Source organism: Mytilus edulis, chromosome 11 (genome assembly GCF_963676685.1).
Source record: "Mytilus edulis chromosome 11, xbMytEdul2.2, whole genome shotgun sequence".
Taxonomy (NCBI): Eukaryota; Metazoa; Mollusca; class Bivalvia; order Mytilida; family Mytilidae; genus Mytilus; species Mytilus edulis.
This window is the reverse complement of record NC_092354.1, coordinates 81,851,311-81,879,123: the sequence shown is the minus strand read 5'-3', so window position 1 is coordinate 81,879,123 and position 27,813 is coordinate 81,851,311. Positions and strand designations below refer to the sequence as shown.

The 27,813-nt window shown below is 33.1% G+C and overlaps 1 protein-coding gene across 1 annotated transcript in view; it reads left to right on the top strand.

Annotated features, from left to right (window-relative positions):
* LOC139496417 (uncharacterized) overlaps positions 1-27,813 on the top strand; it is a 46,691-nt gene that overhangs the window by 6,362 nt on the left and 12,516 nt on the right. Inside the window, exons 2-6 of the mRNA XM_071285008.1 lie at positions 16,740-17,087; positions 18,095-18,225; positions 19,923-20,003; positions 25,617-25,715; positions 26,675-26,792. Coding sequence (XP_071141109.1) covers positions 16,781-17,087; positions 18,095-18,225; positions 19,923-20,003; positions 25,617-25,715; positions 26,675-26,792 — 736 coding nt within the window. The 5' untranslated portion in view covers positions 16,740-16,780. The remainder of the gene's footprint in view (positions 1-16,739; positions 17,088-18,094; positions 18,226-19,922; positions 20,004-25,616; positions 25,716-26,674; positions 26,793-27,813) is intronic.

The following is a 27,813-nucleotide window of genomic DNA, read 5'->3' as shown; positions in this document are numbered from 1 at the left end:
GGTGTAATCGGAATGTAAACTTGATTTCCTCTCGTTGACAACTACGGCTTTATTGATTATTTTGCCCTTAAGTTACAATAACCATTATTTTAATTAACACAATTAATTAATTAACATTGCTGTGAAGTAGGTAGTTTTTTGTGTGTCTGTGCTAATTAGGGTGTTGTGATGAGTAATTTTGGCATAGATAAGTCAGGTTTAACGGAGATCAGAGATTAGCATGCCTTCGTTTGTTAGTAAGTCAATTATTTATAATATTCATTAGTCTAATTGATAACCAACAAATAATACCTCTTATTGTATTTAATTGATTTATAGTAATATGCAATGTAAATATGCTATTCTATTGGTAAAATAAATGTACCAGTGAATATATAACATATGTATAAGATGAATAGAAGATGAAATAATGTTAAACCATGAATTCCAGGGGTGGACACAGCAATTTCGAAGGGGGGAAAGGGACAGTAATTGCAGCATTATATATATATCACTAAGGGGAGGAGGGCAAAACAAATTTTTGAATGATTTTTATCAAGCCTGCAACTTTTGTTGCAAAACTGAAACATAGCAACCCTACATTCAGTTGTTGTTATCATCGGCGGCAGTGGGCGTCCACAAATATTCACTTTGTGGTTAATTTTCTTGAAATTTTAAACTATTTTATACTATCCAGAATTTCTACCAAACATTATCGGAAGTTGGTTTATCATCATAAGATCGTATCCAGAAGTAAATTTTGTAAAAAAAAATGACTGTTTATCTTTTTTTTAACTTATAAATAGACTTAGTTTTTCTGCTATTTAATATTACATTCACTCTGTGTTAAAGGTTTTTAGAATTTTTATAACTGTCTTAAAATATCCTGGATTTGTACATGTACAACAGAAGCTTGTTTATGATCAAAAGCAAGTATCAAGAAAGAAATTTTGTAAAAAAACCCAACATTTCCTGTTTTTCTGTATTACTAGTACTTTTAAAGGGACTTTTTTTCCAGTTAACATAACATACATGTACAGTCTGCAGTTCAAGTTTTTAAAAAAAGTATTTGATTCATAAACCTTCCTGGATTTTTACCAAAATCGGACAGAAGATTCTTACTATCAAAAAATTGTATCTAGAGGACAATTTTAATAATTTTTTTCCATATTTTTGTTGAGCCTGCAACTATAGTTGCAAAAGCGAGACATACCGATCTTACATGCTGATTGTTAATTGAAGGGAGATAACCTACTCTATCAACTATTTATCTTGTAACTATATTGTATACCTTGTACAGTTTATTTTTCTACGTTTTGGAAATCAATGGAATGGGTTGTCACACATTAGCCTCTGTAGTTTGTATAAAGCAGGGTTGTGTTTCATGATGTCCTCTTATAAAAAAAATGGTAAAAGTTAAATGATTGCCCTATTTTGCTTATTTGAATAGGTTCTGTTTTAAGGCTCTCATGGTCTAGTAACTGATTTGCACCTTTTCCAAAAACAACCAATGACCACAAGGTTCAGGTGATGTACCTATATAGTTTCTGTCATCATTGTAGCATTGTTTAGCTCTCTTGACATATATATATTGAACACATTGTGCAATTTTCATTTGATGACACACTACACCTGTTGACCAATACAACTTTCTGTTGATGACACACTACACCTGTTGACCAATACAACTTTCTATTGATGATACACTGCAATTGGTCAACTTTCTGTTGATTACACACTACACCTGACCAACTTTCTCTTTATGACACACTCCACCTGACCAACTTTCACTTGATGACACACTCCACCTGACCAACTTTGTCTTTATGACACACTCCACCTGACCAACTTTCACTTGATGACACACTCCACCTGACCAACTTTGTCTTTATGACACACTCCACCTGACCAACTTTCTCTTGACACACTCCACCTTACCAACTTTCTCTTGATGACACACTCCACCTGACCAACTTTGTCTTTATGACACACTCCACCTTGCCAACTTTGTCTTGATGACACACTCCACCTGACCAACTTTCACTTGATGACACACTACACCTGACCAACTTTCTCTTTATGACACACTCCACCTGACCAACTTTCACTTGATGACACACTACACCTGACCAACTTTGTCTTTATGACACACTCCACCTGACCAACTTTCTCTTGACACACTCCACCTTACCAACTTTCTCTTGATGACACACTCCACCTGACCAACTTTGTCTTTATGACACACTCCACCTTGCCAACTTTGTCTTGATGACACACTCCACCTGACCAACTTTCACTTGATGACACACTCCACCTGACCAACTTTCTCTTGATGACACATTCCACCTGACCAACTTTCTCTTGATGACACACTCCACCTGGCCAACTTTCTCTTGATGACACACTCCACCTGACCAACTTTCACTTGATGACACACTCCACCTGACCAACTTTCTCTTGATGACACACTCCACCTGACCAACTTTCTCTTGATGACACACTACACCTGACCAACTTTCTGTTGATGACACACTCCACCTGTCAACTTTCTCTTTATGACACACTACACCTGACCAACTTTCTGTTGATGACACACTCCACCTGACCAACTTTCTCGTGATGACACACTGTACCTGACCAACTTTCTCGTGATGACACACTACACCTGACCAACTTTCTCTTGATGACACTCCACCTGGCCAACTTTCTCGTGATGGCACACTCCACCTGACCAACTTTCTCTTGATGACACACTACACCTGACCAACTTTCTCTTGATGACACTCCACCTGGCCAACTTTCTCTTGATGACACACTCCACCTGGCCAACTTTCTCTTGATGACACACTCCACCTGGCCAACTTTCTCTTTATGACACACTACACCTGACCAACTTTCTCTTGATGACACACTCCACCTGACCAACTTTCTCTTGATGACACACTACACCTGACCAACTTTCTCTTGATGACACACTCCACCTGACCAACTTTCTCTTGATGACACACTCCACCTGACCAACTTTCTCTTGATGACACACTCCACCTGACCAACTTTCTCTGGATGACACACTACACCTGACCAACTTTCTCTTGATGACACACTACACCTGTCAACTTTCTCTTGATGACACACTACACCTGTCAACTTTCTCTTGATGACACACAACACCTTGCCAACTTTCTCTTTATGACACACTACACCTGTCAACTTTCTCTTGATGACACACTCCACCTGACCAACTTTCTCTTGATGACACACTATACCTGACCAACTTTCTCTTGATGACACACTACACCTGTCAACTATCTCTTGATGACACACTCCACCTGACCAACTTTCTCTTGATGACACACTCCACCTGACCAACTTTCTCTTGATGACACACTATACCTGACCAACTTTCTCTTGATGACACACTACACCTGTCAACTATCTCTTGATGACACACTCCACCTGACCAACTTTCTCTTGATGACACACTCCACCTGACCAACTTTCTCTTGATGACCTACTACACCTGTCAACTTTATCTTGATGACACACAACACCTTGCCAACTTTCTCTTGATGACCTACTACACCTGTCAACTTTCTCTTGATGACACACTACACCTGTCAACTTTCTCTTGATGACACACTCCACCTGTCAACTTTCTCTTGATGACACACTACACCTGAGCAACTTTCTCTTGATGACACACAACACCTTGCCAACTTTCTCTTGATGACACACTACACCTGACCAACTTTCTCTTGATGACCTACTACACCTGTCAACTTTCTCTTGATGACACACTACACCTGTCAACTTTCTCTTAATGACACACTCCACCTGAGCAACTTTCTCTTGATGACACACTCCACCTGGTCAACTTTCTCTTGATGACACACTCCACCTGGCCAACTTTCTCTTGATGACACACAACACCTTGCCAACTTTCTCTTGATGACACACTACACCTGTCAACTTTCTCTTGATGACACACTACACCTGAGCAACTTTCTCTTGATGACACACAACACCTTGCCAACTTTCTCTTGATGACACACTACACCTGTCAACTTTCTCTTGATGACACACTACACCTGTCAACTTTCTCTTGATGACACACTACACCTGAGCAACTTGATCTTGATGACACACTACACCTGACCAACTTTCTTTTGATGACCTACTACACCTGTCAACTTTCTCTTGATGACACACTACACCTGAGCAACTTTCTCTTGATGACACACAACACCTTGCCAACTTTCTCTTGATGACACACTACACCTGTCAACTTTCTCTTGATGACACACTACACCTGTCAACTTTCTCTTGATGACACACTACACCTGAGCAACTTTCTCTTGATGACACACTACACCTGAGCAACTTTCTCTTGATGACACACTACACCTGTCAACTTTCTCTTGATGACACACTACACCTGAGCAACTTTCTCTTAATGACACACTGCACTTAGCCAAATTTCTCTTGATGACACACTGCAACTGGCAGATTTTCTCTTGATGACACACTACACCTGGACAACTTTCTCTTGACACACTCCACTTGATCAAGTTTTTCATGATGACACACTGCACTTGGCCAACTTTCTCTTGATGACACACTACACCTGTCAACTTTCTCTTGATGACACACTACACCTGAGCAACTTTATCTTGATGACACACTACACCTGTCAACTTTCTCTTGATGACACACTACACCTGTCAACTTTCTCTTGATGACACACTACACCTGAGCAACTTTATCTTGATGACACACTACACCTGACCAACTTTCTTTTGATGACCTACTACACCTGTCAACTTTCTCTTGATGACACACTACACCTGAGCAACTTTCTCTTGATGACACACAACACCTTGCCAACTTTCTCTTGATGACACACTACACCTGTCAACTTTCTCTTGATGACACACTACACCTGTCAACTTTCTCTTGATGACACACTACACCTGTCAACTTTCTCTTGATGACCTACTACACCTGTCAACTTTCTCTTGATGACACACTACACCTGTCAACTTTCTCTTGATGACACACTACACCTGTCAACTTTCTCTTGATGACACACTACACCTGTCAACTTTCTCTTGATGACCTACTACACCTGTCAACTTTCTCTTGATGACACACTACACCTGAGCAACTTTCTCTTGATGACACACTACACTTGTCAACTTTCTCTTGATGACACACTACACCTGAGCAACTTTCTCTTAATGACACACTGCACTTAGCCTAATTTCTCTTGATGACACACTGCAACTGGCAGATTTTCTCTTGATGACACACTACACCTGGACAACTTTCTCTTGACACACTCCACTTGATCAAGTTTTTGATGACACACTACACCTGAGCAACTTTCTCTTAATGACACACTGCTCTTAGCCAAATTTCTCTTGATGACACACTGCAACTGGCAGATTTTCTCTTGATGACACACTACACCTGGACAACTTTCTCTTGACACACTCCACTTGATCAAGTTTTTCATGATGACACACTGCACCTGGCCAACTTTCTATTGATGACACACTGCACCTGGCCAACTTTCTATTGATGACACACTGTACTTGACCAACTTTCTATTGATGACACACTGCACCTGGTCAACTTTTAATTGATGGCACACTGTACCTGACCAACTTTCTCTTAATGACACACTCCACCTGACCAACTTTCTCTTGATGACACACTGAAACTGGTCAACTGTCACATCGTACTTGATCAGATAGTAGGAGTTTCAATTTCCCAACAGACTTTAAAGCTAGAATATACTTTATATTTTAGTTTATGATGATAGCAAAAGTGAATGGAAATAGATAGATGATCAATATATAATTTGTGGGTGTATTATAATAGATACATCATTGTGTTGTTTAGGTGTAAAACAGTAACCTCTTCTCAGTAGGGTGTATCACAATAGGGTGTCATAATGAAGACAAACGCTGCTGTACAATCATTTAATATTTTTATTAACCGAATTATTTGACTGATGATTAATTACTTCCCTTGATATAGGGAACGTAGAACTTGTCTTGATTGGAGCATTGAAGCAATAAATTAGTAACAGTACTCCACAAAGTTGAAATTGGATGGTTCATTTTCATGAGTCTATACCAATATCATCATTTTCCTACGAGATTTTATTCATATATTTTATGACCAAATATGATATAAGTTTGATTAAATTATATTAATATAGTATAGTAGGCCATGGATTGTTACTTAGTTCTGGTTTGATTAATTTTGTACGTTAATTATGAAGCTTTATATATGTGTCATTAGTTATGAAATCTGGAACATATCTATTACATGTATTACTGATAGATAATTATAGAGATTGTGTCAAGGGTATCTCTTTCATGACAATATTTTATCAAAATTATGAATTTAATGATTAATTTATATATTTGTGGTAGTTCATGAAAACTTATGAGTTATCAATTAAAATCACTCTATAATCAATAAAAAAGGCATAAGAATTTAGTGTGTGCTCTTTTGATATTTTAATATGAATAACAGTGGCGGATCCAGAATTTATAATTGGGGGCCCACTGGCTGCCTAAGAGGGGGCCCAATTTCATCACGCTTCTGTGATTCCCTATACAAGCAACCAATTTTTTTTCTCAAAAGGTGGGCCGCCCCTAAATCCGCCTCTGAATAAAACTTCTTAGCTATTTTAACATGGGGAAAAATGTTATACTGTGGATTCATTTATTTCTGTGGGTATTCTTGGATTAAGGAAAACTTACATGTTTATGGATATTTAATTTCATGGTTTTGCCTTAGTTTGCATACCACATTTTTTATTCCTTAAACATTTAATTTCATGGTTCACCTGTCATGCCTGTACTTACAAAATCCATGACAATTGGTATTCATCGAATAATAATGAATTCACAGTACTATGTATAGATTTTGATTATCCTGCACGAGATAAAGAAGATTTGTATAAACCCTTATCTAGACCCACTAACAGGTAATTAATTTAATTTGCAGTGATTTAAATTTTTCAAAACATGGAAAATTTAATTTTTTTGAAAAAATGAAAAAAACATTTAGAATGGAAATCATGTACAAATGTATAGATATTTTTTTATGAACAGAGAGTTGTATGAACAATTTATATATTTTGAAAAAAAATTAACAACACATTGAAAAAGGAAAATCTTGTCAAATGTAATACGAACAGCACTTGTTTTAACAAGGGAAAGTTGCATGAACCATTTATAACATGCTGATGTACTCTAAGAACTCTTATTATCAGTTTGAATAAACTGCATTTTTTCCCACTAAACGTCAATTTTTTGTCATGTCGCGACAAACAATGAATTGATCTCCATCTACTGGGGAAATTAAATAGCACAATGTTTGTAATTCCAATTTACTAATTGAACAATCACTTGGGTGTTTGTAACTATACTATGTAGTAGTTTGCTGTGAAAGCTTTTTGATAACCTAGATTAAGTTCTTTAATTAAATAAAAGCACATGGGACTTTGATAAAATAATAATGGGAGAGGGATTCTGTTAGATGCATTGTGGGAAGGGTTATGTTAAACTCAATAAAATGAATAATTGTCATAGAAAAGGACAAATTTATAATACAGTATTGTCTGTGACTAGTAGAGGTTATAATGTAGTAGTGAAATTTTATTTGTTTTGCAATTAATATTTTTATTCCTTGAAAATTTTATGACTAAGATTTCATGATCATATGAGAAAAATTTGCAAATGTTAATATATAATTGGAAATAAATTAGTATTGCTAGAAAATATACAGAACATATTCAGGCTTATTTGAAAAAAGAATTTGACAACAGTTGATATTATCAGATAACCTGTGGAGTTTTGCAATACAGAAAACTCAGGATTCTTAATTATTTGAAAGGTTTTATGGATATCCAATTGGAACAAACCAGTGCCTTGAATATAGCTCTATGATTACTGCTGTAACTATTTAGTGACTACTGACCTTTGATATAAAAGAGATTATGGAGATGATCTTATAATTCACCTCGAGACAAAACCATCTGGTTACAGATTTTTCATAGATTGTACTGAAGTGTGGAGAACCATCGGTTATCTGTCTTTTTATGGATTCTACATCCTCTGTAGTCTGGACCCTTTATTTAACAACAATTTGTTTGATGGAGTTATATGTTTATAAGTGAATTCTGCATAAAACTTCATTCTTCATTCATGTCATAAGCAAGTGTAATTCTTGAAATTAAGTGCCTTTGTTGGTTACACATGCAGCAATAGGAATAGTGTTTGACTTCAGTGTAGTCTAACTGGATCACATTAAAGACTTCAGTGTAGTCTAACTGGATCACATTAAAGACTTCAGTGTAGTCTAACTGGATCACATTAAAGAGCAAAAAACAACTGACATCTTCATAGTTCTACACTTAAAAGGACTTTTTCATATCATTTTCTGTCTTAAAATGTGAACATGTGCAGAATAATTAGTCTCTGCAAGGGTTAAATGACCTTGAACTAGTGACATTAGTCTTATTGACCTTGAACTAGTGACATTAGTCTTATTGACCTTGAACTTGTGACATTAGTCTTAATTCCATGTTTAAAGTCAATTTATGACTGACCTTGAAACAAAGACAGTGCATGTAGTTTAGTTTAAACTGACCTTGAAATAAAGACAGTTCATATAGTTGAGTTCTAAGTGACCTTGAACCAATGACAGGTCGACAGTTAGTAGTAACGAGGGCTGTTGTGCACATCTCAGCAGAAGGTACAGATAATGACAGACTTGTACAAGGTAGTTGTTATAAATCTGTTATAAGTTTACTATACTGCTTTCATTACATATTAAGTTTGTATTTTAGTTGATAATCAGTGTTAATATCAGGTAATTCTGTGTATTTTGGGAGACTCTTTTTGGCTTGTTAAAATTAGAGTTTTTTTTAACCCCAACTGCTGGTATCACCAGTCAAGTTGTCAGTACTGATTTGACATAAACTTTCATTGCAATGGTTATAATTATCAATTAACTGTTTAAAGAATTGCAAAATTCTAATGCTTTTCTACCCAATGAAAAGGTTACCTTAACCGATTTCACAAAACCTTTCAGAATTTGGAGTCCTCAATGCTCTTTCACATCATTCTTTGTGTTGCCTTATTTAATTATTAGATTCCATCATTCCTGATGATTCTTTTATACTTAAATTATGTATCTTAATAGCATACACAATTTAAATCATTGTATCTACATGTATGATGAGTTTATTCAACCACTGAATCTTTTCAGTTAAGACTGCTGCAGTTTCATATAGAATTTTTCCATGTGCAAATCTGGTTTCATTCTAACAGTGAACAATACAATGCAATAGGTTGACTGTTTTCTTTTCATTTTGAATGGGATGATTTTGTGACATTTTAGTGAACAGAGAAATTTTTACTTAACTAAAATGCATATCTAGAAGTTATTTCAGAACACTTAATTATAAATTGACATCAAGATTTAATTACAATGTCCAATATACAAACATAAAAAGTCAATATAAAGAAAATTACAGAAAATAACAACTTATAGATCTACTGTCAGAAAATGATTGATGTTAATTTAGAAAGGGCCATACAAAGGGATTCCTAAATGTTTAGAATTACTAATTCTTTTAAATAAATGTAAAAAAAAGGTAGGTCATATGCATTTTCTAATTGTTTGAATTCAAGACTCTAAGATCTACGCAGAAACTAGTTCAGGTCCTCTATTGCCTTATTTAATCACTTATTATCCCCAGTCAGTGTGAGTAATCAGTAACTGAAAATTATTGCAAGTTGTATAAAGAAATCCTAAAGATGAAAGTTTGATAGTTTTAGATGGATTCTGCGATGAATCTTTACTGCTGATTTTCGTAAATGTTTATTGGATTTGTAAAACTTGTTAATTATATTCTATTTGAATGACTGTATTAGTTAATAGTTTCAAAAATGTGGAAATTGGAATGAGATTTTTGTGGTGTATAGATATTTGCGTGTTTTTGTTCAGATATCAAAGAATTAGACACTAACGTTTAATGATGACAGATTGTTACATTGGAAAAAAATATATATAAAGACCAGAAGTCCTAATTATTCCACAGAGAATTCAAAAGTAACTGTTTGCTATTGATTGACCGTTAATATTTTGAAAAACTCTATCAATTCTACAAAAAGTCTGATAAAATATGCTCTATATTGAGATTTATCAGTGTTGAACTGTGAAGAAAAAACACAATTTAATTATTTATTTTGCTTAAAGATAGGAATTTAGTATTAGAATTAATAGAATAGAGTAGAAAAACATGTGCACTTAAAGATTTTTCTCAAGAAAACAAGTTTTCCTGACAAATTACAACTTTAAATCTAATTTGTTGATTTAATAAATCCTAAAAAAGTAGTTTAAAATTGAATGTAACAGTTGTTAATTATAGAAATCTTTAGTTTTACGTTTAGGATTCCAAAACAGTGGTTGGAATTGAAAAGTTAAATGAAATTCTTTATTCAGACATTTTCAACTGTAGTGCTATAATACTTTATTACAAATTTGGATTTATATAAGTTGATAAAATGGAAGACAACAATCATAAATCACTAGAAGGAAAATATAGAAGATCTAATTCTTTAATGTATAGTACCGAAAATGGAAAAATGTCTGAACAATTAAGAGGGAGACGTTCTAACTCAATCATGTCTAGTATGGATAGTCTGGCAAAGATGCAACTAGGTAAGTTTACTAGTGTAGTTATAGACATTTTGTTCTTTTCAAGTCTGGGTGAGAAGGCTAGAATGTATAGCAAGAGGATTGGATTTTGTTCTACAACTCAGAAGGAGTAGGACCGATTTTGGCCTCAAATTTCAGGTTTATCTGACATAAGATTTTGATCACTTTTTAAACACTTAAGTGTCTATTTCATTGGAATCAATTAGTTAATGTGAAAGATTTTAACTGATTTAGTAATTAAAAACGATCCGATTCAAGCTCAAATATGAAAAATCTACAAAATATGACGAAAAATGTCACTTTTTAGATTGTTTTCGTCAAAAATGAAAGTGGCCGCATCCGTGTTCATTCTCAACCTTTATATATGTTATGTATTATCACCAAATACAACTAACATTTCAAATATTGAGGATGAACACGAATGCGGCCACTTTTGTTTTACACGAAAACCGTCTAAAATTTAACTAAAATGATAGAATAGTGAAGATTTCAGTAATTTAGCATGACTTCATGGTGCTAGTATACCCGATATTTGTGCATTGTATTGTCAAAAACAGGCTATATTTATGAAGCAGAACCATTCTACTGTCCAATAAATAACTAATAGTTTAAATTCTAACAATTTTGTAAAACTGCTATATTTTGGGGCCATAAAGGGGTCTTACTGAACCTACTCCTTTCTTTCACTTGACACATACATTGTGCCATTGTGAGCTTTATATTTTCATTTTTATAAATTTACTGTTTGCAAAAGTATGAATTATTCAATTCAAAGATTTTCTTATCCCAGGCATAGATTATCTTAGTTGTATTTGGAACATCTTTTTGAAATTTGGGTCTTCAATGCTTTTCATCTTTGTATCTTGTTTGGCTTTGAAATTATTTTAATCTAATCCTCACTGATGAGTCTTATGTAGACCAAACACGTGTCTGGCTTATCAAATTATAAAACTAGTACTTTTGATAACTATTTTCAATCACATAGCATTCAATTGTTAAATTCAGCAGCTGTTTAACTTTTTCAAAGTTTATTCTCCTCTGAAACTACTGAGTCAAATTTAATTAAACTTAACCACAGTCAACATTTTGGTACTAGCTAGTATCTAGTTTTTAAAATGTGTACAATGAATGACAAGTGTCTTTATCGTGCATTTTACCATTTTGTTTTTATAATGAAAATCATGAAAATAATAATTGATGAACAAAAACTTTAAACAATGAAATGATCAGTAAGACCATCTACAAATTATTATAAATATAAGAAGATCTGGTATACTTGTGAATGAGAGAACTCTCAATAAGAGACCAAATAACACAGAAATATAAACTATATGTCGCAGTCTTCAGCGATGAGTAAAACCCATACTGCATAGTCAGCTATCAAAGGCCCTGATATATGACAAATGAAAAATAATTAAAACTAGAAAACTAAAAGGACGGAATTATTTATAAAACAATAAAAGAAAAACAAATATGATATACTGCAACAAACAACAACCCTATTGGTGTAAATTGGCCTTTTAAGGAAGAATTTTACGATTTTTGGTGTTTTTGGAAAAACACATACAGTTTTTTGTACATAACATATGTAGAAGAAACAGAAAAAAGCTACACATATATTAGCAATAAAAGTTCAACCCTTAGTCATGTTAGTAGTCCACAACTAATTGGTAAAATTATTTTTTTATCTAGTGTCTGGATAACTCCTTTTTTTATGACACATGTCTATGAGTCAGACTGTTTTATGCATGTTTATATGTAAACTGGGGGAGATATGTGATTACTTGGTCTGTTCATATTAATATGGATGTAGTGACCTTTATAATTGTTAGGTGATATATGTACCAGTGGGCGAGGATTACTAATTTGTTAAGTGATCTGTTCTTCTGTTTTTGGTTAGCATTGGGAAGGACATATAAAGGGGTACAAATGGGAATGTATACAGACATAATGGATATCTTGTGACAAATTCTTGAGAACCTGAAAATGATGTTAAAATTCTTGATAACTTGAAATTCACAATGTAAAAACGCTTGATTATTTAAAAATCATGTAAAACTCTTGATTAATTGAAAATGATGTTAAAATGCTTGACTAGAAATTTAACTATCATGGTAAAAATAATAAATTCACATCTTATTGACTAAAATTTCCAGACAACAACAAAAAAATAAGAAGATGTGGTAAGATTTACGCATACTACTGAAAACAGAATACGTCAATCCCAGGGGTTTCATTATCTTTCATGTTGACTGGTACTTTCCAGGTTTCTAGGTGGTACTTTTCAATTTATTCCATAAATATCTTATATATAAAAATTCCTACATTTAGGCGGTACTTGTCAATAGGATAGGAGGGTAAAAGTACCGGGTACCGCCTCCTAATGAATGGCCTGCAATCCTATAGACAATTTAGCATAATATATATATATGCAATTAAAACAATAAAAGGCACAATTGGACCTATTGATCTCTTTTTGAAAGGGAGATGTGTGCTTTTGTCATGTTTTAGTCATTTACTATATGATTGGGTTTTACTATTCTTTAAGGCCATATGTATACAGTCATGACAGTCAGTCCCATTAACAGTTTTATCAGACTTTAATTTTTTTTATCAAAGAATCTTGCAACTAAAATTGAGCATAATCATACCCATTATAATGTTCATGACTTATTTAGTTGTAGAATGTTTGTGTCAATGAAGGTCTGATGATGGTATTGCCTTCTTATTTCCTCCTGGTATATATTTCTGGGTACCTATAAGAGCATGAGGGAAAATATTTAATATCTACTTTGTATACCATTTTCATGTTGACAACGTAATCACTCCCATTGGGATACATGTGGGGGTTTGCAATTAAGAAAAAGAGTAAAAGTTGTTTATTAAGTTTCAAACTAGAACATCATAGTTTATGTACAGCTAGAACCCAGTGAACCAGGGCTGGTTTGAATTAGTTAAAAACAATTTATTGTAGATTTATTATAAAGTTATGGAATACCAATTTTTCATGAATTTCATGAGTATGGCCGGGTATGGGTGTACATTGTACCATGAATTTAAGTGTTTAAAGGGTATTTATTTATCTATAGGCTTATTTGAATACTTTGGCAAAACCATGAAATCAAATATAAAAGAATGTGCAATATTTCCTCAATCTATGAAAATTGGATTTACAAAAATAGAAGTAACTGAATTGTCAAAATTAGCAAAACGTAAAGTAAAAATCATCAAACTAGTTTATCATTTGTATAATAACGGAATTAGTTCCCTTTTGATCCCTCCTAGTTCTATTCCCTAACTGTAACAGAATTATTGGATATTAAACGCTAGAACAGGTCCTACTAATATAATCTTTATCACTCCTTAAAGGTTAACATGCCCCTTGATATTATTTTAACATTCACGAAAAAAGTTACCGATTTTTGGTGAAATATAAAATTAGCTGCTATCAAATAACAGTAATAATATTACTCTCCAGTAGATCTATTAACTTACAATGATAGAGAAATTTTATAACTTTACATCAAACTGGAGTTATATTTTAGCAGAATAGATACATTGAGATATGATCATGGATGCATGTTATATATGAATAATTGTGAGATTGGAACGGAGGATTATAACAAATTATAGACACAGAGTGTACTATTCTAATTAATCAGACCAAAAGATAATATTGACTTTTTGTGTTGTCGGATTACTGCCTATGGTCTATTTTTATTCATACTTGAAAGTTGTTTCCAGAAGAAAAATTCTGCAGCAAAAAAGTGTTTCAATTTTTTTTCCAATACTCTGGTTCAATGCAATTTCTTAGAATGTAGAATAAGGTCCAGATATACCTATAAAACTGGGAGATGAAGAAAGCCATATATTTGGACTAATATCTATAAGTATAAGTTTGAAAAAGCGATCGTCCAGGTCTGATAATTTTCTATATATTGGAGGACGAGGGTCTTCTAGGAATTGTGTGTATTAGAAATATTATAACTTTATCAATAATATTTTATATCTTTGTTTTGTCAGTATGAAAAGATCTATAATAATTTATTGCAATTGACTATAAAGTACGAAATACTAACCTGTAGATTGAATACATTTCTGACCCGTTGATATTTGTATATTTGTAATTAACTGATTTGATATAAGTAAATTACTTGTACATGTCTGGAGAAAACTTGTGTGGTGATAGAGCAATAACAAACTTTAAAAGACGTGACATAATTGAAAAGTGAATGTGACCTATTTAACAGTTTGTGTAACGTAACCTATTTAAAAGTTTGTGTGACATAACCTATTTAACAAAAAGTTACCGTGACCTATTTAACAGTGTGTGATTTTCTTAATGACTTCCTGTACTTGCGGAGATGTTATCTGGACAAGATTATTTCAAAACTTAAAAAAGCAAACCAGTACAATAACACCAGTTCGTAAGATGGCTGATGAATATTGCATACTAGGGGAAGAGGTTAAAACATTCGTTCGACAGAGAAGTATCAGTGGTAGTAGTAATAAGTCACAAACCCAGATTAATACACAACGACCTCCGTTTAAAAGAGTACCGTTAGCACTGACTTTGTCTCATTGGGATTCTATAGATCACACCTGTAAACCTGTTATTGGAAGTGGTAAGTTCAACGATCTCCACTTATAAAGTTTACAGTTTAGGGGCAGATCCAGCAATATCTGAAAGGAGTGTGTGTGTGTGTGTGTGTGAGAGGGGGAGGGGTGTTCTAAACCCAGGTCATAGTGGGGTAGCGGTTCCCCATTTAAATGTATTGATCAACCAAAAAATTGGGGGGTTCAAACCCCTGGAACCAAAAACATTTTGTGTATTGAAATGGAAATTATTTTGGTGTCATAAATTAAGAGAAATCATCATGTGACAAGTTCAAGTTGAGTTAATTATGTGGACTTTAATGATTTGGACATTATCTTAAGAATGAATTTTTATTAGATGATAGTTCTAATTAGAATTATTACATTTGGACTAATTAGTGTGAATTTGTTTACTCAAAACTTGTCATGATAAAAAGGTATAAATTTGTTGTCTATTAAATACTTGAGGACAGAGAAGGATAGTTAAATCAATATGAAATTAAATTAGAAAATCTTACTTTGAGTTTGGTATTAGTTCTGTAAGATTTTCTTAATTAAATTCCAAGTCAAATTATCATACAATTAATGCCTGATATCATATTTGTCTTAAAAAGATTTTTTTATATATAATTTTATTTTTAAATGTTATAAGGAATTAGCTTGATTGTTTACACAACACAAATATGATCTGAATTTTGTCCTCATATGTAAATATTTGTCCAATATATATCACCATGACATGTAAAAAAAACTGACATGTAAGGGACAGATAGAAGGTAAAGGTTTTATATTTTACTTATAACAATCTACCTAGCAAGGTTTTCAACATAAAGTAGAGAGAAAATGTTGTGGAAGGAGGGGTAAGAAGGGGGGGAATCGATACACTTCATGGCAGAAATTTAGAGGACACAATTTACATTTCATTTAACTTATACAATAATAGATAGCCGGGCATTATGTTTTTCTAGTCTGCATGTACATTGTGATATGTTTTTCTTAGAGTTTATCATCTGTTCAAATGTCCAGTAATCAGGTCAAATATTCTGATTTAAATTGATTACCATAAGTTTGTGCTAGAATGAAAATGTTGTCCTGTATTTAGTTGTAATATCTGCCCTGTCTTTTTATTTTTTACTCTGTTCTGTCCTCTCTTTACTAGTTTATCCTGACTTTTTTTTACACAAATTGTCATCCTGTCTTTTTTTTTTACAAATCTGCTCATGCATCCTGCCTTTTTTCAGGTTAAAGGTTTTTGTTGAGGTAGTTTTTGATGAAGTTAAAATCCAATCAACTTGAAACTTAGTAAACATGTTCCCTATGATAGTATGTGTGCTGTTGAGACAACTCTTGACCTTCAAAGTCACAATGTATAAAAAGTAAAGCATTAATGTCTATCTCTATTTTCTGTTTGATTTTAGATGGACCAATTAGCCTACTAGAGACAACATACAATTGTAAAATGGATGTAGATACAGGTCAAAGGTCAGATGGTATGAAGTCCTCACAGTCTAACCAATCAAATGACAGACTGGCTGATGGACAACCGAACGGAGATGTTAACTTTGATCTGCTGTGTAATGTTAAAAACTTAAAAGAAGAAGAACTTTTACCAAGAATTAAAGAAATAGTTATGGCATTAAAGGCGCTAGAGGATTACGATCGAGGTGAAGGGATGAAACTTGTGAAGAGTATTGGGGATACCTACTGGAGTCATAAAAGTGTCAGGCATAAGATAGGACATGTTCTTAAGGAGCAGGACTTTGCAGGTAAATGATAAGGATCAAAATGAATTATAATTTTTCAGAAATCATTCAAGTAATTATCTCTATAGGCATGCTGAATAAAACCATTTTCAGTACTTATAAGTAAAAGGGTAAAAATTCTTCAAAGAACACATTAAAAATGGTGAAATGTCAAAAGGCAGTCAGCTTTTTAACTGTTTACATAGAAATGGAGTGTTGACAATGAGAAAAAAGTGTTAGATGAACATAGAACAACATATCTTTTACAGTGTAACAATTTGAAAAAAAGTATGGTAATAAGAAGATGTTTTATGATTGCCGTCCACCAGAGGCCAAATTAAATGAAAGTTAACAATATATAGGTCACCTTAAACAACCCATTCTGCATACCATAACAAAATTAGATGTGGTATAAATCATTATATGTAATACAACAGTAACCATTTAAAAAAAAAATCTCTGATTAATAAATTAAATATCTAAACAAGTGAACCAACACCTTCTAACAGTACAATAATAATCAGGGTGGATACAAAAGTCTGCTGCATTTGTCTTAAAACCTCGGTAGAAAAATAAAACTATAAAAAGACAACCTCATCACGGATTACTGCAAGGGAATTCTTTATTCTGATCTTTATGTTTTGTCACTTTCTGTTACGTCTTTATAAGGCGTAGCTAACAATTTATACATAGCTATATAGGAAACAATTGCTTGAGACTACATAAAAAGAGTTTTTTTCCCTTTTTTGATCATATTTGCAATGTAAGTGTGTGCATGCAGTGCATTAATCAAAATTATATCTGTTCTAAAAAATATCATGATATTGTTTTTGTAAAATTTGAGTTGTCTTCCTTTATTCATTATTGTAGTTGCACCATTAATTTCATTGTAAAGCCTTCCTATGCTTGATACAAAGTTCAACTCTTGGTTCCCATTATCAAATGAATGTAATCTTTATCTTTCAGATCTCACAAGCATTCTGATTGATGACATACATGTTTTAAAACTGTATCTTTTTTTTTTTTTACAGAAATAGCAATGAAGATGCTGACATCATTAAATAAGAAAGGAATTTTTAAAAATGATGGAATCTGGTTTCCAACTTACTATACACTGAATACGCTTTGGAACTATTCTGATGCCAGTCTTGAACTTGCCAAAGTAAGTATCTAATACTGTCAATTCATTTATTTTCGAGGGTAGCCAAGGTTTTATGTACACTGGTACTCTACCCATGAACACTCAGATACCATTTCAAACAAATTTGTTTTAAAATATCATTGACATTTTACTATAAAAAAGAAGATGCGGTATGATGCCAATGATTCAACTCTCCACAAAAGACCAAATGACACAGAAATTAACAAATATATAAGTCACCGTACGTCCTTCAACAATGAATATAGCTGATACCGCATAGTCAGCTTTCAAAGGCCCCGAAATGACAATGTAAAACAATTCAAACAAAAAAACTAACGACCTTACTTATGTAAAAAAGTTGAATGAAAAACAAATATGGAAAACATAAACAAACAGCAACCAGTGAATTACAGGCTCCTGACTTGAGACAGTACTAGTCTTGAACGAGTCTTGATTTTTTTAGACCCCTATTGTAGGCAGTGACAGCCATACATCTTACCCTTGACCAGCCTCCTGCCAGTTCATCTGTCTGTCTTTCTGTCCATCAAATTTTCATATCCACACTTTTACTTAAATTTTACCTATCCAAATTTTTTATGCTTACTACGATAGTAGAGGGGCATTATGTTTTCTGGTCTGTGCGTCCGTCCGTCTGTCCCGCTTCAGGTTAAAGTTTTTGGTCAAGGTAGTTTTTGATGAAGTTGAAGTCCAATCGACTTCAAACTTAGTATACATATTCCCTATGATATGATCTTTTTAATTGTAATGCCAAATTAGAGGGTTTACCCCAATTTCACGGTCCACTGAACATAGAAAATGATAGTGCGAGTGGGGCATTCGTGTACTGGGGACACATTCTTGTTATGAAACTCATACACAATATAAAGAATAAATACTAGCAGAGAGAATTTGTATTTGGGCAGTGAGTCAGATATGCTCCTTTAAACATTTTAGAATTGCAAAGCTTGAGGGAGGACTTTAGTGTCCCCAGACTTAGTCTTCTTTTATTATCATTGATTTGAATAGACACTGCGTATGTTACAACCATACTATATAAACACAAGGAGATGTGTTAGATTGCCAATGAAAAAACTATCCACCAGAGTTCAAATGATGTAAGCATTTAAAGGTCATCGAGAAAAAAACCATTTGGTTTAGTCAGCTATAAAAGGGCTGGCACAAAACCTTTCTAATACTGTTCAATTTGCTTTCTGGATGCACCCTAGTAAGATCTGTCAGACATATACTTCCTTTTTATGCCCAAATTAGAGGCATAAGTTTTTTTTTAATCTGTGTGGTCGTTTGTCCCTTCATTTGTTCATTCATCCATCTGTCTGTCCTACTTGAGGTTAAAGTTTTTGGTCAAGGTAGTTTTTGATAAATTTGAAGTCCAAACAACTTCGTACTTATGTTACTTATGATATGATCTTTCTAATTTTAATGCTAAATTTGAGTTTTGAACTCAATTTCATTGTCCACTGAACATAGAAAATGATAGTGAGGATGGGTCATCTGTGTACTACAAACACATTCTTGTTTTCTGATACTATCAATTACCATTTAGATTATGCTCTCACGAAAATATTTCATTCTTGTTTTAAATGATTAACTAAGTTATACAACTGAACATGTCTTTAAACAATATTCCTATTTTCATACAAGTATGGATGTACAGGCCCCTTGGCTTCCTGTATAACTTATTTTTATTTCTGTTTCAGTCAGTAGCACAACATGGAGGAGTAAAATATTTCACCGTCAACTGTAAACACAAGCCTTATATAGACAACATGTCCTCAAAGGTAAAGTATTTAGAAGGACACAGGATGTCAGAAAAAAGGCACAGGGTGGCACGCAGAAAGTGCGGGCAGACCGCCCTGTGGAAGCGATCTAGCTGTAACACTGAATCTACTGGTTTCCTAACCTAACTAGTCCTGTCGTTATATTTTGATTTACTATCGATCACTACATTGGTTTTCTAACTAATTAATTGTATGGAAAAAAATCTCAGATGATAGGTGGAATAACTTTGTATAGATTGATTGCTTGGTGTTTAACACCATTTTCAGCATTATTGTGATATTTCTGAGCGTCATTTTTTTTGGTGGTTGAAACAAAAGTGACTACTGACCTTTGATATGACAACAAAAACTCCTAATCAATTAGGCCACATGCCACGTTACAAAAGAATAAAATAGAAAATTATATTTTTACCTTTAAAACCATGAAACTGACTTATTAACAGTAATTACAAAAACAATTTAAAAGCAATATATATGATCTAAACATTTCAATGCTATCTTAATTTTTCGAATAAAAATAAAAAAAAAGTATTTGGTGTGTAAAGGTGCAGCATGATTAATTATATATTCTTTGCAGCGGTACAAATTGCTACATTTATTTTATAACGGTAAAATTATGGTACATGTTCAAACATGCTTATTTAAATTTTTTTTTTTTTCAGATTTATTGAATTTATAAGTATACATAATCTTGATATAATCAGAATTGTAATATAAAGTGTTTATTTCGCTTTGTAAACAACAGCTTGATAAACAACACTGTGATATATACAAAAGCTTACCGTATTTATTCTATTTAAAGACCCCTTCTAATTAACGCCCCCCTACCGAAAATAGTGTGTTAAGAACTTTTGACTTCTAATAAACGCCCCCATTTTGAAGTTAAAAAATTAATTTAAAACTTACCCATTACAATATTTCAAAGACATCGAACCGGTCACTCAGAAACATGAAACGAAAATTCAATAACGTCCATGGTGGGTCTCATTGGGGTCTAAGCTAGACGCGGGATTGCAGATTTTTTGTAAGCGTAACACGTGAAAATCAAATTATTGTGCCGTGAAAACGGGAAATGAAGTCTAGCAGGACACAGGAAATTGCAAAAAAATTGAGAATTGCTTACGTATATAGTGTAAGCGGGAAACGGGAATCTGACAAAACAGTAAGCGGGATCCGGGATCAAAACCCCCCAATGAGACCCCCTCCATGTTTTAATCCACTCCGATAATACAACACAGTGTGTACAAGTTCCAAAAATAGATCTGTCAGTTACACAGTACGTTATAAATTTCGTTATAAATTTTAACAAATTATTAGATGAGGTCACATTACCGATAAATGCTATTTATAGATTATGGAGACAATAAGAAACACATGTATGTTACTATAGTCTGTTTCAACAAAATTCAGGTAAAGGTCAATGAAGTAAGGTACGAAATTCGTTTCTCTAATTGACGCCCCCTTTCGGAAATTGTCTTCGCCCCCAGGGCGTTTAATAGAATAAATACGGTAATTAAAAAAAGCTTGATTAACATAAGCTTAATAAACAACAGCATTAAAAGCAACAGCATATTTTGTGGTTTTGCAAGTCTGCATACCAGTCTATAGAAAATGAGTTTTTCATTGAATATTTAATTTCATGGTTCACCTGTACCCACAAAAATAGGTATCCAATTGCAATGAATAATAATGAATCCACAGTATCCTAACCTATGTGCAAAACCTATATGGCTTTCATTGTTTTCAAATCAAAATTGAAAAAGAAACTTCTGAACCATTATTCCCATTATTATGCATAACAAAAAGAATGAAATTCAAAGATCTAAAAACAAAATGTACAAAAATCAGAATAAAATAAAACTCCTTGAAATTTCATAAATGATCTAAGCGCATTAATGTCTTGATAAAACATGACGTCATATATACGAATGAAAACTTTCAAGCTGAAGTTAATTCTGTTATGTGTGGACTCTTGATTTGGATAATATCACATTAAAAGGCAGTTTTTGGAAAATGACGCAGTCATTGTTCCATAACTGCCGACCTGATTTCTCTGCCTACCGCGCTTGGTTTCGTATTTACTAATTTCAATACAAACTGGAATGTGCTTGTGTTATCATTATGCATGAGCATTGTGTAGTAATCAGACAGGAACCAGTTTACAAACTAACTGGTTTCTGTTTGTATTCCACTACAGTCGAACAAAGTGTTGTAGTTTGACAGGAACCAGTCCAGAATTTTGTAAACTACAAAACGTAATCGGTTATTATCATTCCGTTTTGGTGTTTCATACCGACTTATATGGTTTGAATAAGCTTAAGACCCTTCAAACATTAATGTGATAGGTATATTTAAGACTGTTTTACAAAAGGATGAAACTGTTTTGCTTTAAAAGTCGTACTATAGTGATATATGTTATGTACAGATTTCCACTCTCACCGGTTAATTTCTTCTTTTACACGTGCTTTTGAAACTTCCTGTTTAAACATCGCAAGTTTTAAAATTGTTTTTTGAGTGAATTAAACTTATTTTAACAATCACGAAGCGTTCGGGAATCATTTCAAGCAGTTTCTTCTTCTCTTTGATGATGGAAAATAGGTTTTCTCAAGAAAATACCGCAAACGATCGCAGAGGAATTGAAACGTACAAGTCAAGTCGGCACCTGGTTAAATTGGCATCTAGTCAAATCGGCACCTATTTGACGTCAATTCGGCTTCCAATAATATTTATTATAATATTTTCTATTCAATTAATTAATAACTGTTACCAAGTACATAGTAAATATTTGGTAAACAACGAAACCAAAGTGAATATGTTGTTGTGTATAAAAGTAAACAACGAAGCTATTGTTTTAACCATTAGACAATTATTAAAATTAAATGGAAAACTATGAGTCCCTTTCAATAAATCAAACTTTCATGCCAAATAATTAACAAATTTAAGGTGGGTTTTTTTCAGTAATGTTTAAACAGCATTAAACAAACAATCCTGTAAAAGACTCAACTGGTTAAATAATGCATAAAAATATCCAATATCTCGTGTATTAGTCCAAATAATAATGACGTCTGACAAGGCTATTTTATTTTTTTCTGGGACGCCTTCCTAAGACGTTCGTAGGAAGGCTTCCTAAGAAGGCGTCCCAGAAAAAAATTAACATAGCCTTGTGGTCATAGGAAGGTGTCCCAGAATAAAATTTAAAAAGCCTTGCCAGACGTAATAATTATTTGGACTACTCATATATATCATTAAAAATACACCAAAAAATTCATGTAGTTGAGAAAAATAAATACATACAAAATGTACATAAACATCCAAAAAAAGTGAAAGTTAGTATTAACTCTTTTTGCTTTAAAAATTTACAACTGCATTTAAGTATTGAATGCTTTTTTTTTGTAAATTCATTGAGGTGTAAAAGCGTTGACCGAAGTACTTTTTGTATGAAGCGCGTAAGCGTAAGCGCTTCATTCTAAAAATGTGCACACGGTCAACGCTTTTGCAACCCTATGAGGTTACAAAAAGAAACATTCAATACTTATAATTACTTTTTTTAGCTAGGATCATGAAAACACGAATTTTACAACTTTTTTATTCAATTCATCTGTGCACTTTATTGTGGGACCACGTGTTATCATGAATGAAAAGTTTTATTGAGTGATGCAATTGCTTGAGGAATAACATGTGATGTGCAGTTAGCCAATCAGAATAAAGTATTATAATGAAACATATATCAAATGTAATTATAACAAAATACATTATGTTGTAAGAGTTATCTCCCCAAACACTGTTTTTCTTGTGGCCACCTCTCCTTCGTAACCGTAAAAGATTTTATTTTACCAAATTGCTCGTTACATATTTAGGATAAGAATATTCGTTTGAACCATAGCTCTATGGGGACTCCATATGAGAGTTATTCCCCCTTTTTCATTTGATTCAAGCGATATGCATTTTCAACTGGTAAACCATAACTGATAGAGACCTAAGGTCTTCATGAGGTCATTGGTACTAAAAATGAAAATGAGGTCAATGTCAAAGGTCAAGGTCATATTATAAATTTTGATTTTGGCTTATTTTCACTTCTTTTCAAATACTGTATGACATTTTGACAAATAATTTTTCATAAATTATTAGTTGCGACATGTCCTTACTTGTATATTTTGGTTGAAAGGCTGCGCATTCAATAAAAGGGAGTTTTTGTCCATCTTACATTTAAAATTACACGTCAAGTGGTAGTACTCATTAACCAAACATATTAAAGACCTAGGATATTTTGATTCAAGGTCCATGGTTTGTGACCTTGAAATTGAGGTCAAGGTCATAGGTTAATAGGACGTCATAAAGCCATAGGAACTAACATTTTAAACTGATTTTTCATATTTCAATATAAAAATAGATCTTTTCTAGTGGAAAGACTTCAATTGTTCTCTGAACAATTTGTTTTTAATTTACTTCATATTTTGTGGGAGAAGGGGGTTCAGACTATGTGGTATCAGGTCTGTTTGCGCCCAATACACTTTCGCACCTCGCACGTTCACACCCAAGGTTCGTTCGCACTCTACTCATTCGCGCCCAATTTTAATTCAAATTCAAGTTGAATAATTGGAAAATCATGATTGTTGTTTTAAATTGCTTTGGTGTAAATACTGAATGTATTTATAGCTTGGTATGAGTAAAACATTGAAGATTTTAAAGGAAAAACACAAAAGATAATTGTTTTTAAGCCCTTTGATCTGAAACAACGAAACAATAAAATATAGGAACCAAAATATAGCAATCCACTATTATAACCAAAACATGATAAAATTTATTCAACACACAGAAAAAAAAATAGTCAGAATCTCACTTCATTATGAAAGAGGTCAATGAAACAAAGTATAGCAATACACTAACCAAAACATGATTAAGAGTTATTCAACGCTAAATAAAACGTTGACAAAATACCACTTTATTTAGAAAGGATTATTATTATCTTTAACAATACGCTATCCAAAACATGATTAAGATTTATTCAACACAAAAAAAAAATGCTGTCTCACTTTATTTTGAGACAATGACAACAATTATACTTATAAGAAAACACTTGCTTACAGAGTTATTAAACACAAAACCAATTAAGATTAGTTGCGAACATGTAGGGTGTGAAAGTGAAAGGGGGCGAACATGAGTTGGCGCAAACGTGAATGGGCGCGAATGGACCCGGATTCAGCCTATGTACCAGTGAGAAATATAGAAGCCTTTCCACGGGATTTATTTGTACAATTCAGGTAGTCTTGACCTATTCATTTGTCTTAAAAAAAAAAACCAGCCAGTTGGCACCTTCACTTCACACACACACATATACGAATATCAATTGTATGCTTACGAGACATGTTGCATTGTTAAACAAATTACGGTATGTGAAAATCAAGACTTGCATAAAAACTATCCCAATATTAGAGACAGTGGCGTCATTTTTCTTCAGAGCTTTCAGCTCTTTGATTAGGTTGGTGTTGTTTCATATTCATACAGTATGTCACCTCTGGCTTTTTTTGTTAAGAAGGGTTAAATAAAAATACTCCTTTGAATTTTGCATTTTGTCTTTCTGCAATTGTTTTTAACAACTTTTTTTCATTACAGAATGTATTTTACGTGGTCAAGTCTTCAATGAGTATATTACATAATATAGCCAGGAACTCTAATGTCCAGCATTACTTCAAAGAAAATGCTACCTCAGATGTAAGTACTTGTACATTTAATATTTCTAGAGAGGTAAGGTACTGTCCTGTCTGTTATAGTAGGGGAAATTGAAGATGAACAACATTTCTTGTTTTAATGTCCAGCATTACTTCAAAGAAAATGCTTTCTCAGATGTAAGTTCATTTAACATTCCTTCAGAGGTAAGATACTGTCCTCTATGTAATAATGGGAAAATTGAAGATAAACAACATTTCTTATCACAATTTTATAGATTTACTAAGAAAACAGAAATATTAGAAATAAAATTTGTGTCCTCAGACACATTCTTCTTCTTTTTTGTTGAGATCAGAAAAGTGGACCACATTAACAACTCTTTAAAAAAATATTGAGCAGCTCCATTCTATATCTGTAATGTTGTCATATTTGACCTCTATATCGAGTATGTAGTTATTGAACAGTACTATTAAAGTCTGGATTATATATAGGTCTGGTTTATTTATAGGTCTGGTTTATATATAGGTCTGGTTTATTTATATGTCTGGATTATATATAGATCTGGTTTATATATAGGTCTGGATTATATATAGATCTGGTTTATATATAGGTCTGGATTATATATAGATCTGGTTTATATATGGGTCTGGATTATATATAGGTCTGGTTTATTTATAGGTCTGGATTATTTATAGGTCTGGTTTATTAAAAGGTCTGGATTATATATAGATCTGGTTTATTTATAGGTCTTGTTTATTTATAGGTCTTGTTTATTTATAGGTCTGGATTATATATAGATCGGGATTATTAATAGATCTGGTTTATTTATAGATCTGGATTATTAATAGGTCTGGTTTATTTATAGGTCTGGATTATTAATAGATCTGGTTTATTTATAGGTCTGGATTATTAATAGATCTGGTTTATTTATAGGTCTGATTAATTTATAGGTGATCTGGTTTATTTATATGTCTGGTTTATTTATAGATCTGATTTATTTATAGGTGATGATCCAGTTTTTACAATCAAAAGAAGAACATGAGATGTTAAAGATAATGGCCATGTTGACGTTAGCTCATATCGTAGAGGAGGAGGAGAATGATAAATTAATAGATGACACAGGTATAAAACATCTCATCCCTATTTGTCTGCCATTACTGGACATCACACAGGTTCCAGTAAAATTTTGACATCATAATACAAAATACTGTGGATTCATTATTATTCGTTGGATACCTATTTTCTTGGGCACAGGTGAACAAGGAATTCAAATGTTCAACGAATTACAAATTTTCTATCAGGTTGTATTCAGATTTTGGCAAGACCACGAAATTACATCTTCACGAAAAGGCAAGTTTTCTGCAATCCACAAAAGTTGGTACCAAAGAAAATAAATGAATCTGCAGTATCTGATGCCAAAATGGAAAAGTGATTGTTGTATGACGTCAATAGATCAAGCGTGACAGATTCTTGGGTCAGCCAGGAATAGCGATAAGGTGTTTATAATAAACAAATGCCCGCTGATAACACAGATAAAACAATACACAAGATACCAACCATGTAAACTTTAGCTTATATCATACAAAATCAGACACATTCACAAAAACAGGATAATGACAAAAGCCTCACCTATGCAACTAAACATAAAGAGATCTAAGTAGACATAGGTAAACACAAAGCTTTAACAACAGATACACTCTCTGACTGATACAAACACAGGTACATGCAAAGCTTGAACAAAAGAGGGACAAAAGATACCAGAGGAACAGTCAAACTCATAAATCGAAAATGAACTGGCAACGCCATGGCTAAAGATGAAAAGGAAAAACAGACAACAATAGTACACAAGACACAACATAGAAAACTAAAGAATAAACAACATGAACCCCACCAAAAACTAGGGCTGATCTCAGGTGCTACGGAAGGGTAAGCAGATCCTGCTCAACATCTGGTACCCGTCGTGTTGCTTATGAGATATCAAATCCGGTAAAAGTCTAATTCGGTAAGTAACATTAAACAACAGATGCACACTAGTACTCTGACCAATACAAACAAAGAGTCCAACAATTGAAGTTATGTTTACATTTTGTAGGGGCTGTTAAAGGAATAGTCAGTTATATTAAGCTAGTGTTGAACAATGAGA